The 13,116-nt window shown below is 42.8% G+C and overlaps 1 protein-coding gene across 2 annotated transcripts in view; it reads left to right on the forward strand.

Annotated features, from left to right (window-relative positions):
- Positions 1 to 9,191, forward strand: part of Asb7 (ankyrin repeat and SOCS box containing 7) — a 38,844-nt gene extending 29,653 nt beyond the window's left edge. For both annotated transcript variants that reach the window (XM_048369219.1, XM_048369218.1), the window contains exon 6: positions 5,082 to 9,191. In XM_048369219.1, coding sequence (XP_048225176.1) covers positions 5,082 to 5,221 — 140 coding nt within the window. In that variant the 3' untranslated portion in view covers positions 5,222 to 9,191. The remainder of the gene's footprint in view (positions 1 to 5,081) is intronic.
- Positions 9,192 to 13,116: the final 3,925 nt, after the last annotated feature.

A 13,116-nucleotide genomic window follows, 5' to 3' on the forward strand; every position in this document is an offset into this window, starting at 1 on the left:
CTTGCCTCCATCCCCAATCTCCCCTTGCCCAAAGCTATCCACGGGGCCCCTCAATCTTTCATGCCATTGACTTTGGCTGTCCTGAAATGTTTTGTCTTTATTTTTGTGAATCCAAACATTTTTTATCCAAGCAAATAAATGTATCCTATCATAAAAAGCACAGCACTGACATCAAAGAGAAGTGGTTAGGAGATTAAAATTTTGTTTTTAATTTTGCTGCTGGCCCTCATTTTGTAATTTTTCCTAACACAGACCCTTCAAAAGCTGATTTCCTGTTTTATACCAGCCCAATTATTAGTAATGATTGGCTGCTTCGCAAAAATGGGAAGTCTGACAACCCTTTGAACTGTGAGGTAATTTCCATTGCAGTTCATTAGTCTGAGCGCTTTGTCATTTTTCTGCATCCCCCAAAGTGTACTCATAATCCCTTAAATTCTACTTTCTGGGGAGATGTTCTCTACGTTTCCCTTGTATAATCCCATGGACCAAGTGGCTGTTACTTTACAGGGCAAGAACTAATTTCCTGAAATGCTAGTGTATACGTTTGTGTTGATTCTTCTGCAATCTTTCCCTTGTTCTTTCTGTGCCTTCTCCTCTACCCTCCTATTCCTTGCCCTTTTAATCTCTAGGACAATGTTTTGACACACTCAATGCTTGAGTGATCTGTTAACCAGCCCCCAATGGTGGTAATCCTTGAACCTGTAATCCTTGAATCCTGTAATCCTTGAACCCTGGAGGCTGAGAACGGGGATCATAAGTTAGAGGCCAGCCTGGGCCATATAACAAGATCTAGTCTTATAAAATGAAAAACAAAGCTAGGTGCCAGTGGTTTACCCCTGTCATCCTAGCTACTCAGGAGGCTGGGAACTGAGGGTAGTGGTTTGAAAGCCAGCTAAGATGGGAAGGTCTATGAGACTCTTATCTCCAATGAACCACCAAAATACCAGAATTAGAGCTGTGGTTCAAGTGGTAAGAGCACTAGCCTTAAAGAGCAGCAAAAAAGCTCAAGGACAATGCCCAGATCCTGAGTTCAAAACCCCCAGGACTGACAACCCAAACCAGAAAAATAAAAATAAATAAGTACTCCTTTGAGGAGGACTCCTGAAGTATCATTCCTGAAGAAAGAATTCTGAGCTCATCTGCTCATAGCAGTACTTAAAATGAGTAGTCCTTCCTTATGCCTCTTATGTTTTTTTGTCCTGCTGTTTATTCAACAGTGCTAGTATAAGACAGGATGAGTTAATATATCTATGTAAACGGAGAACCTGTAATTCCACCCCCACGGCATCATGGAGTGCTTTTGTACAGTTAAAATCTCTGTTCCATTCTCATCTAGTAATGATTGACAGAATATAGTGTCCATCCATTTATGCCAACTGTTTTCCTAGTCATGGATGACCACGCCCTCCTTAGCCACAGGGTAGTGTTCTCATTGCTTTCAAACTGGAAGGTCACGGTTCTTCCCCAGGGAGGAGACTCTCTGCTTTTCTGGTAACAAATAGCAAACATCCTTACACCTATTTAGCAATTCATATTTTGAAATATTCTTGCATGACTCTATCCCAAGACTTTACCAAAATTAACCTTTATTTCCTGCTTAAAAATCCTTTGAGGTGGGTACTGGTTTTATGAGGAAACTGAGGCAGGAGGCGCAGTATGTCAGCTAAGATCATACACAGATTATAAGTAGTGGGGCCCGAAGCCAAACCCAGGCAGTCTGGCTCCAGGGTTGATCATTTTTAACCATGATGGTATATCTCTATCATTAAAGATAATTCTTCAGACAATTGCTACAGATGGTCAAGAAATCTTTTAAAGATCCCATTCTCCCCTAATCATTAAAGGAGACCGCAGCACCCTTGAGGCCAAGCATTCCAGGGTATCGAAGGACTCCCAGTATCCACTGAGGAAAGCATGCCAGTAGTTAGACCTGGATGGTCCTGGCTGAGGGCCCAGCCTGACACCAACACTAACTTACCAGGCCACTGAAGTGAGCCATGTTGCAGAGGGAGAAACTGGCTCTAGAAAATACTGCATAGAGCCTAGACCTAAAATACATAAAAGAATCTTCTAGTGTTTGAAACCACTAAACTACAGAAGTCAGGAAATATTAAAGGCAGGAGAATCGTTGATGTCACAATGGAATTACTATCATCCTTACAAGTCCTTTATCTCACGTGAGTCTTTTCCAGTCACAAATTGGTAGGGACTGCAGATACCAAGCAACATGCACCAGGACTGGGAGGGGGGAAGTATTTGGGGTTTGTTTGGAGAAGAATATCTACCATTCAGCAAGACCTATCAGAAGATCCCCCCCCATAACCTTTTGTCTCCTTCCTTTTTTAACCTTAGCTAAGCAAATTCCGATAATTTTAGTTTTTTAACCTTTATCCACTTAGTTGAGAATATGTTTTCATTTAAGCATGCCTGGGTACTTAATGTATGTCAGCTTAGCCTCCTCTGCTTTCTCTGGTGGTTCTTTTTGTTAAATTCGTAGTTGAAAAGAACCTGCCTTCTATTAAGAAAATCACATTCTTTAGCAAAAAAGAAGAATCACATCTAATTTGTATAAACCTGCCATTTTTGTAGGAGATGAGATTTCTCTAAAAAAAATTATTGTTAAGGCAATGTACAGATGTCAGGTAATGAGTAAGTTCTTTTTGGGCAGTGTCACCCCTTTCTTTGCTTTCTCCCAGTTTCCTCTCCCAGGAAAATCAGATTCTTAATCACATCTAATTCCTATTGTAGTTTGCATTTGCGGATCCAGTTCTGTCAGCGTTTACTGAATGATGACTCTGACAAGTCTCTTCCTAAAGTAGTATTCCATGAATGGTGATGGAGAATAATTCAAAACAGATGAAGACTTTACTAGCTGCCCATGTTTTAGAGTGTGTTGGTGGTTTGATACTCTAAGGGCAAGCTGTTAAGTCTTCATTTGTTCAACTAATACTTGTTGAGGACTAAGACCATTGGGTTTATGTGGGACGGAGGAGTGACACAGGGCCCACCTTCAAAGACCATGTCACATTGAGGAAGGTGGCTTTTAATGCAGAGACCCCAAATATGTAAATATAGCATCTCCCAATAGGTAAACGCAGAGACTGAGGAAAGGAGCTCTCTGCTCTGGGATGCCGAACCTGATGCAGCCTTCTCTGCCATTTTAGCTAATCTGGAATCGAGAACAAGCAAGAGCCCTAAGCACAACGACTCTCCACCTGTGGCCTGGGTACCCCAGAGGGTCCCCCTGGGTCTTTTGGGGGTACCTGTGAGGCGTCCCAATGATTTCCTTAGTACTATGAAGGCATGACTTGTCTGTTCCTCATTGCTTTTCTCCTGAGGGTCGGTGGGCTTATTTTAGTCACGGATGTGATTTATTTCGCCAGCCTGATCACAGAAACACCTAAGAAATCTCAGCTATCTTCAGCCAAGCCTTTAGGAAGCACTGTCCAGATGTGGAAAGGGTGTCATTCCTCTCACCAGATTTTTTTGTGGAAAACTTACCTTCTATAATAGGTTGTTCATTTAACATGCTATGGATTTTTTTCTGGTACTACTTTGAAATGAGCTTAAAATTTTTGTTTTAACTTCGATACAGTCATTAGTCAGGAATCAAAGCTTCCTTTGGGTCCTCTATCTTTTTTTTTTTTTTTTAAACCATAAAGATTGTGAGACTAACATGTTGTGGAGAGCCACTGAAGTAGGGCATCTAGTTTTACCTTAGCAAGTTACTTAAGCTCTCGGAGAGTGTCGGTACAACGAGGGTGTTGATCAAAGTACTTCCCTCCTAAACTGATTAAAGGAGGGAGAATATGTCAGGAGCTTAGAACATGGCACTGCCCAGAGGACACACTGGAACAGTTAGCCTTGTTCTTATTATTGCCATTTAATAAAACTACACCATATGTAACTCCAGATATTCAAGCATTACTGAAGAATTTTGCTTGTGGTTTGTGGTCACTACATTGTTCTGGTCTATAAAACAGGGCATTTGAAAGTAAAGGAGGTAGAAGTTTTTTGGGGTTTTTTCCCTCTATTTTTATTTTATTTATTTTCGAACTGTCCTTAAGTAATTGTACAAAGGTTTCAATTCAGCATGTCAGTTTATGAGCACAGTGTACTTTTTGTTGTTGTTGTTGATCATGGGGCTTGAACTCTGGACCTGGGCGCTGTCCCTGAGCTCTTCAGCTCAAGGCTAGTGCTCTGCCACTTGAGCCACAGCGCCACTTCCAGTTTTCTGGTGGTTCATTGGAGATACAAGTGTCCCATGGACACCTGCCTGGGCTGACTTTGAACCACCATCCTCAGATCTCAGCCTCCTGAGTAGCTAGGATTACAGGCATCAGGTGCCCGGCAGCACAGTGTATCTTCATGTGACCCCCTCCATCCTTCTCCCCCATCTTCCCCAACTTCACCCCTCCTCTCGATTCTTCCACTTCCCTTTCCACGTAGAGACATTGGCTATTATGATCACAGTAGACTTTTACTTCTTTTCCTTGGGGTTTAGTGGCTCCTGGTCAGTGGAGGAGAATACACAGTATCACAGCTTCAGACTAACTTGGGGTTCCTTGCCAAACTCTCCCTGCAGCCCATCACCACCCCTCCCCCTACTCTCCCAGGATTCTTCTCTGTCCAGACTGACAATGAACAGGTAGGCAGATGCTATTGGCAACACTCCGAGATAATAGTTAAGTGTCAACAGTTCAATGTCCTTAAACGGAAAGGGCTCACAGTGGTGGAGGCAGTCTCATTCATCCACACTGTTGAAGTGGAGAAACTGAGGCCCAGAGAACTAATTTGCTGAGGGAGACTAACCTCATTATTACAGGCCTCAGGACAAAGACTAGCATTCTCTCAATTTGTAGTGGGAAGAATGCCAGGCTTGGAATCAAAAGAACTGGTTCTAGTCTCAGGCTAAGATTCCAGCACCCCCCAGTGAGTAAGCAGCTCTTTCCACACCTTTAAAGCCCACTTTCAACATTGTGTCTAATACCCTCATCACCTTCAGAGCTCATCTTAAGTCTGGTGCTTTGTAGCTTTGTAACATTTTTTTTTCTTTTTTTTTTTTTTCCCTGTCTTTCTAGGACAGCCCAGAAACTTACAGGACCTGTGTCGAATTAAAATTCGACAATGTATAGGCCTTCAAAACCTGAAGCTACTTGACGAACTGCCCATCGCCAAGGTCATGAAGGACTACTTAAAACACAAATTTGATGATATCTGACAGGCCAGGACTGTGAGCAAGATGAGGAGTTCATGTTCCAGATATTTAAAAGGCGCTTTTTTTTTTCTGCCTTGCACAAAGTATATCCTATGCAATTTCTGATTTGCTCTAAAGTCAGAAAGCAGGTATACACGTTGGGGGCGGGGGGAGGGTGGTTTGTTTGTTCGGCTGGTTGGTTTTCCTCGGAGAAGAGGGATTTTTTTTATATATATACATATCTCTCTATATATAAACATACCACATGCTTGAAGGTCTTAATTTGGTTTCTTGGTCCAAGTTTATGAGGTCCAAGCTTTCTATACAATATTGCATTTAGGAAAATTGTGTTTGGTTTTGTTATTTTTTTTTCTTCCTAAGTGATGTAAGCCGGTTTGAAGTGGAGAATTTTATCCTTACACATTTATGATTTTATTTGTGAGTGCGGTACTAAAAGCCAGCAGAACACTTATCAAGGTTTGCTGTCGATTTTATGGGGTGGGGGGAGGGATGGGGGTGGGGCTCCCAGGTTAATATACTAAAAGTACCCTAAGAAAAGTTTTTTAAAGTCATGGCTGTCACTTTATTCATTCTGAATCGAGGACAAATTGGCGATTTCAAACTTTTTTTTTTTTGGTCCTCTCTAATTAATGTAGCTTTCCAATGACAGAAACCCAGTACCTCTGCTTTTCCTGTTGGTGTGCTCTTGTTTTTTAACTTATTATTTTTTTTAACTGTAAGACACTACTCTGAGACATGGTGTTGTGACTTTCTGTCTCTGGTTGAATTGTACTTTTTAAAGAAATTAATGGGAAAGAAAGCAACTTTATAAAGCCAGTGTATTTTTTTTTAATCACTCTTCTAGTGCAATACACTTCCGCTATGTCCTGTTCATATGTTTCTCTGGCTCTTCCCCATTCCCCACCAGTTGTGACAGACCCCCATCATAATGGGGGCTAGCACTTTTCTCACTATGACAGAACCCAGGCTGTGTCCCTTACAATGAACATTTTAAGTTTGGTCTTTTCTTTCCCTTTGAATAGCAGATTCCATATTCTGGTGGTTGAATGGACCCTAAAAAAAAAAAGAAAGAAAGAAATAGCTCAGGCTATTGTTAAACCATTTGGCTTTAATGGTTAAATCATTTTAAATGGTTTCTTGGTGTTTTCTTTTTATTTCCTTCTTCCTGGTAATATATACATATATACATAGATTATATTATGGGTAAAGTCTCTAATGGTGCACATTTGTTAAGTCTGGCTGATTCCTAATATGCTAACGTAAATAGTCACGGTCTATTTTACAGTTAGGTCCAGTGGAGCTCTTGAGGACAGTTAACTTATTTTGAGGGCTGATTGGGTGGGTGCGTGCAGTGTATAGATGAGGCCGGGCTAGAGCTCTGGTAAGCAGAGGAGAAGGTCCTGGGAAGTGGGCTCCATTCTTTAGTCACCATTCTGTTCCTTTCAGTTTCAGCTGTCCCCACGTTCTCTTCAGGGTGGGAAACTTCCAAACATTTACATAACATTGGTAAATCTGCCATCTGAAGTTTACAAGGCCTAGGAAGGGCTACTCTTTTTTTTTTCTTGTCTGAATTGCCAGTTGTAAGGTCTAAAGTGCAAAAGCTCTTCCAGCTACAAGTGGCCCGCAGCCATGCGGAGCCGTCTCTGGGCTACCTTTTCCCAGCCAGCAGTACTGCTTTCCTCAAGCACGAAGTTTGTTCTCCTGGCTGTACACAACTCAGCCTGACACCACGGGTGCCCCCGCCTGCTTGTCCCCGGACACCATGTGTGTTGCTGAACAGGCTGGGGATTATTTGGAGAATTGACTGGTTGTGGTCCTGTAGATTTGGGTCAATAGTTGTTCCAAAGGTATCCATCACCACCCTCAACATAGCTGGAGCCTGATGGGTAGGAATGGGTCCTCTGACCTGTTCCTAATGGCCTTCTCCAGGGAGAGTCCCTTAGTGAATTCTAGCAAGACCCAGGTCAGAGCTTATTGGCAGCGTTAGGGACCACGAGATGGCCAGAATGGATGGTGCCTAGGGCTGCACTCTGAACACTGATTTAACTAATGGACCTTTGTCCAGGCCTCCTTTCCACAAATGCCAATAAGTGTTACTAATTTATTCAGCTACTATACATAATGATACTCTCTCCCGAGCCATTCAGAGGTTTCCAAACAAAGTTAGCCACTGAGTTTGAGTCAGCTCATGAGTAAAAAGATCCGATCAAGGTAAATTCTTGGTTCTATATTGCTGCTGTGACTTCAGAAGAAGAAAAAAAAAAACAGAAAAAGAAAAAATTATGAGAGCTCTTCCTAAAATTGAAATTTCTATTTAATGAAGAAGTATATAATTTCATTATTTATTGTTCTGAGGTTTGATTTATCTGAAAGCTTAAAAAGAATGTTTTATGTTTGCTGTTAATGAAATTGCAATCATAACTGTATTTAACGACAACGGAAATGTCTTGCAGTTGGCAGTGGTGGGGCATTTGTGCAAGTGATCTGGCAAGTTGGCACTTGAATTTGATTGGCAGAGAAACATTCTGTTCCGTTCACATGCGTGGTACGAGCAACTATTTTCAGGAAATTAACCGATTGGGTTTTCCAGAAGTTTGAACACACGGTGTTCATTCAGCATTACCAAATCTTGCAAATTCTTCAGTGTTTCTTTTGAAATTTATTATTTAAGCGTAGCACTAAATTTTTATAAAACTGTATTTGGCAAAGTACACCAAAGACACCAGCTCATAGAAGATTATGATCATTAAAGAACTCCAAACCTCATCTTTTGCAAACAAAGGGTTGTGGGGTTGTTTTTTTTTTTTGTAAATATTTGTGTTTATAAATGTATAGCAGACTAAGAGTGTTGTGGGGTTTTTTTAGACCATTTAATTCCATATTTCTGAGCGACTTAACTACAGAATAACCCACCCATGCTCTTTAGTTTGGAGGACAAATTGTTTTCCTCCTCCTTTAGTTCATTACCAGTCATGTTTGGAATGGCATTTTGGTGAATTCTCACAACGTCGACATACTCTTGGCGTGTGAGGGAGGCTGGTGGCATGGCTTTGTCACCTGTTCCGAACCCCCAAGAGTCATATGGGTTGCGCTTAATGGCCAGAGTGGACCCCACAAAATTGAGATTTTAAACTTCCCTGCAGAATTGCTCATTATCCCGAGATGTGATTGGAATATGGCTATCTGCCCTCAAATTTAGCTTTCACCTCATGCCCCGTGTGTTATATCATAATCTTATTTTGTTCTGCCTTTGTAATGTATGTTTTGCTTTGGGTCAATTTGAATTAAAAAAAAAACTTTGAATCTGATTTTTAAAATGTATTGGAATTGTATTTTCTTTCTAGTCTGCCTTAATACTTTTAACTGCTTGATGATAAAAGAAATCATATCCATCACTAGTGTTTGGATCGCTAAGAACTGGCCAAGAATGTGGTGCAGCAAACAGCACCACACTGCATTGTCAAAAGCCAGTTTGGTTGGTTTGGGTTATGGTGGTCCGGGGTTTGAACTCTTTAAGATTCTGTCCTCGCTAAGCAGGTGATCTTACCACTCAGCCACACTTCTGGTCCTGATTTTGCAGGCTATTTGTTCAGATGAATGGTCTCACTTCCTGCCCTCGTATACCCCTGGGCATAGCCAGTGTTAGTTAGGCTTCCCATTTAGGTAAGAAGCTAGGTGGGCATGACATCATCCAGCTCTCTGTTGAGAGAAGGTCTTAGGAACTTTTCTACCCTGGGGTTGGTCTCAAACCATGATCCTCCCAAACTTGGCTTCCTGAATAGCTAGGAGCCCATGCCTGAGCCGGTAGTGCCTGGCTGAAGACTGTAGTCTGCAGTGTAGAGGTCCAGCACGGAGCCATCTTGGGCCACATTCATCACCTGTCTCACCTTGAACAAACAAGGATTCTAAACACAGAAAGGCCAGTGCAGTCACACGCAGTGCATTTGAGGTAGTTGATTGGCTCTCAGGAGAGAGGAGCAAAATAATTTGGATATCTTACTTTTTTTTTTTTTTTTTTTTTGCCAGTCCTGGGGCTTGGGACTCAGGGCCTGAGCACTGTCTCTGGCTTCTTTTTGCTCAAGGCTAGCACTCTGCCACTTGAGCCACAGCACCACTTCTGGCTGTTTTGTATATATATATATGTGGTGCTGGGGAATCGAACCCAGGACTTCATGTATAAGAGGCAAGCATTCTTGCCACTAGGCCATATCCCCAGCCCCGATATCTTACATCTTTGAATAACCTAAATACAACTGGATTCAGGAGAGACTGCCTCTTCCCCTGAATGATGATGTGCCTGAGGCAAAGGAGCACCGAGCATTCAGCACCCTGTGCAGGAGGGGGGTGAGGAATTGCAGCCTTCCTCATCATATACGTAGGAACATTTGGTACCAATGAAAGACCAAGATTGGGACATTTGAAACTTTCTAATAGTCCTCAGGGAAGCTCAGCTTTGCAAAAGTGTTATTATGTTGCTTGCAAATGTTGAGGTCATTTCTTTTGCAACATGATGTGGAGGTATTGTTTTCTCAGCTGAAAGACAGTTTACAACTTGCTATTGATAAAACAGATTAACTTCTCAATAAAAAGAAATATGTCACCATCTCAAATCGTTGGGGGTACCAAGATAAAAAGAGCAGTTTTTTAAAAAAAGTATCTGCCTGTATTTATGTAACTTTGTGTTCCTCTAAGATTTTGATGATAGAATTTTTGTGTTCACATGTTAATAAAGACGTGCTGTGTAATCAATCACATGGACCCTCACTGACATTTAGGCCAGAGTTGTAGGTTCCTAAGCTACAAAGATGATTTTGACTTCGTTTTCACCAGGCAGGTGCTATACTACAGAGCCACATCCTGGCTTTTTTGTTTTGTTTTTTAACAATACTAGGGTTTAAGCTTGGAGCTTCACGGCTGGTATTCTACCACTTGAGCCACACTCTAGCCCTGCTTTTTGCTGGTTATTTAGGAGATGGAGTCTTGTGAACTTCTTTGCCTCGGCTGGCTTCAAACCAACATTCTCCACATCTCAACTTCCGGAGATTTATATGTGTAAAGATTTAACGCGTATGCCACTAGTGCCTGGCTGATAGTTTCTGAGTAGGTTCTCGCATTTACGCTCTGGCTGGCGTAGATGGCAATCCTCTTGTTTAAGCTTTCTGCATAGCTGGGGTGACAGGCATATACCACCAGGCCCAGTTCATACTAGTTGAAACAAGGGGTTTTGCTCTCCTTTGCTCCTGATGTCCACTTCCTAAGTAGCCAGGATTGTAGGCGAGAGCCACCTCCTCACCTAGAAGTTGGTTTTTCTTAAAACTATGTTATCATTTGTAGTTCTGTCGCTACCTATCAGGTCACCCAAACAGTCAGCTGGCACATACTTTTTTTTTTCCAATATGCCACTTTCTAAACCACATTGGAAAAGACACACGACTTTTGAGTGTCCGAAAGAGCTTTTCATTATGGAAACAAAACCCTGAACCTGGGAGGGGGGGCTTAGCTCAAGTGGTAGAGCCCCAGCCTAGTAGACATGAGACCATGAGTTCAAGTCCTGGTACCAACAAAATCAGCCTTGTTACTGGCATTTGGGTTCCTGCCATCCTGAGAGTTCTTACACCAGGGACCCTTCAGTGTGACTTCTGCCCAGCCTGTCTTGTTTGTATTTCAGTCACTGCATCTTCCAGCCACATGGTGGAAGACCCGAGAACCACAAGAAGTAAAGGATCTAGTCAAGCAGATGTTTTTTTTTTCGGTTGCAAAAAATAAGTTGAACACTGGTGGCCTATGTTTGTCATCCTAACTACTCAGGAGGGTGAGATCTGAGGATCATGGTTCGAAGCCAGCCCAGGCAGGAAACTTCATGGAGATGCTCTCCAATTAAAAAGCCCAAAGTCAAGCCAGGTGTGAATGGCCCATACCTATAATCGTAGCTAGTCAGGAGACCGAGATCTGAGGATCGTGGTTCAAAGCCAGCCCAGGCAGGAAAATCTGTGAGGCTATTATCTTCAATTAACCACCAGAAAACTGGAAGTAGCACTGTGGCTCAAGTGGTCGAGTGCTAGCCTTGGGCTGAACTGCTCAGGGACCCAGACCTAGAGTTCAAGCCCTACAACCTACAAAATAAATATAAATAAATAATAAGAAGCCAGAAGCGGAGCTGTGCCTCAAATGGTAGAGCACTAGCTTTGATTTAAAAAGCTCAGTGACAGTGCCCAGGCTCTGAGTTCAGGCCCCAGGACTGGAATAAGAAAAAAAATTATTTGTAATTACTACAAGTCTTTGTAAAACTATATCTTAGTGGATTCCAGCACTTTAAAAACCTTACTTGGATTTCTGTGTGCAGTGTGGTGTGTGTGTGTGTGTGTGTGTGTGTGTATTAGGAAATTACCTAAAATGAATATGAATATCCTAACGTCCTATCTTTTGTGTCCTGTAAAGGTGACTCACCTTCTCATGACACAGAATCTGATCAACCAGACAGAAGGTGTCTGTGGACAGCAGAGTTCAGTGGAAGGGGAGAAATCTGGCTGAGTCCGTCTGCCCCCATTTCCTATTTTCTCTGTCAAGTGGAGTTGTGTCTGTCTTGTGTGCAAGCCTGAGCTAATGCTGCTTTTCTTCCTCTCGATGTTACAGGTCAGGTCATTGCTTTGTTTTCTTTTTCTTTACCAGAAAATAACATTTGAAGGGCAGGTGTTTACTGTACTTGATGGTTGCCGATTTCTCTAGAGGGCTTCAAGATTTTTCCCTTGTACTTTTGGCCCCTTAACTCTTTAGTGAAGGACATGCTCATCCAAGAGGTATAGACAGCCTCATCTAGTTACTTTGTAATAGTGGGGTTTTGTTGTTGTTGTTGCTTTGAGTTTCTGAATTGTTAACTGCTAAGGAACAGATAAAGCTCAGTGTCAGTTGCAGTCATTTTCTGTATGGGTAGAGGAACACATTATTGCTGTTCTTGGCCAACTGCCAGTTTTTGTGGTGTATGTTCGTGTGCATGCGTGCACCCTCGTTACTGGGGCTTTAACTCAGGGCGGGGGAACTGCCCCTTAGTTTCTTTTTCTCAAGGCTGGTGCTCTACCACTTGAACCAGAGTCCCACCTTCAACTTTTTGGTGGTTAATTGGAGATAAAAAGTCTTCGATTGCAGAGGTTGGCTTCAAACTGAGATCTCCATATCTCAGCCTCCTGACTAGCTATGAACTATAGGCACGAGCCATCTGCCAGGCTACTGCTGCTCTTCTTAAGAAACCATTTGCTCTGAGTCCATGTGGCCAGGAGCTCCTTGACAACAGACCCTAGAGCTGTCCAAAGACTTCTCCCATCTTCCAGAGATTCAGCTCCAAGTGGCCTTGGCCCTTCTTCTTGCCACCACTCGGGAGCCAGGTCCACATGAGTGACAGCAGCCCTGCTTCCTAGTGCCAGGATGACTTCCAATCTCAGGTGAGCGCTGTCCTGATTTCCTGGTGGAATCATTATTTCCCCTCCCTTTTCTCTTCCCTCTGTGCCCTTTTGGCCCATCACAGTTACTGGGCAATGAACTCCCTGGTCAGCTCTCATGTGGACACCTTAATGCCAGCCCATGGAGCAGTGATACTACTGTCATCTGGGTCCTACTAGCTGGGAGGACTGAAGGTCATTGTATAAGCAGCACAGGGCAGCCATAGCCCATGCACAGTCTGGGGTGGGGAGGGATGGAGGAGGAAGGAAGGAAGGAAGGCTGGCACCAAGTTCACACCTTCAGCCCATTGCCTCATCCCTGAACCCGGCTGGCTCCCCGGGGCATTTAACTCATTGCATGGTCTTCTGGGCACCTTTGTGCATGGAGATAAAAGGGCTGGTACAGAGGCTCTGGCATGTTATATCCAAACCCTCTATTACCCAAGGATCCTCATGATTCCTTTG

Source organism: Perognathus longimembris, chromosome 20, assembly GCF_023159225.1.
Source record: "Perognathus longimembris pacificus isolate PPM17 chromosome 20, ASM2315922v1, whole genome shotgun sequence".
Classification (NCBI taxonomy): Eukaryota; Metazoa; Chordata; class Mammalia; order Rodentia; family Heteromyidae; genus Perognathus; species Perognathus longimembris.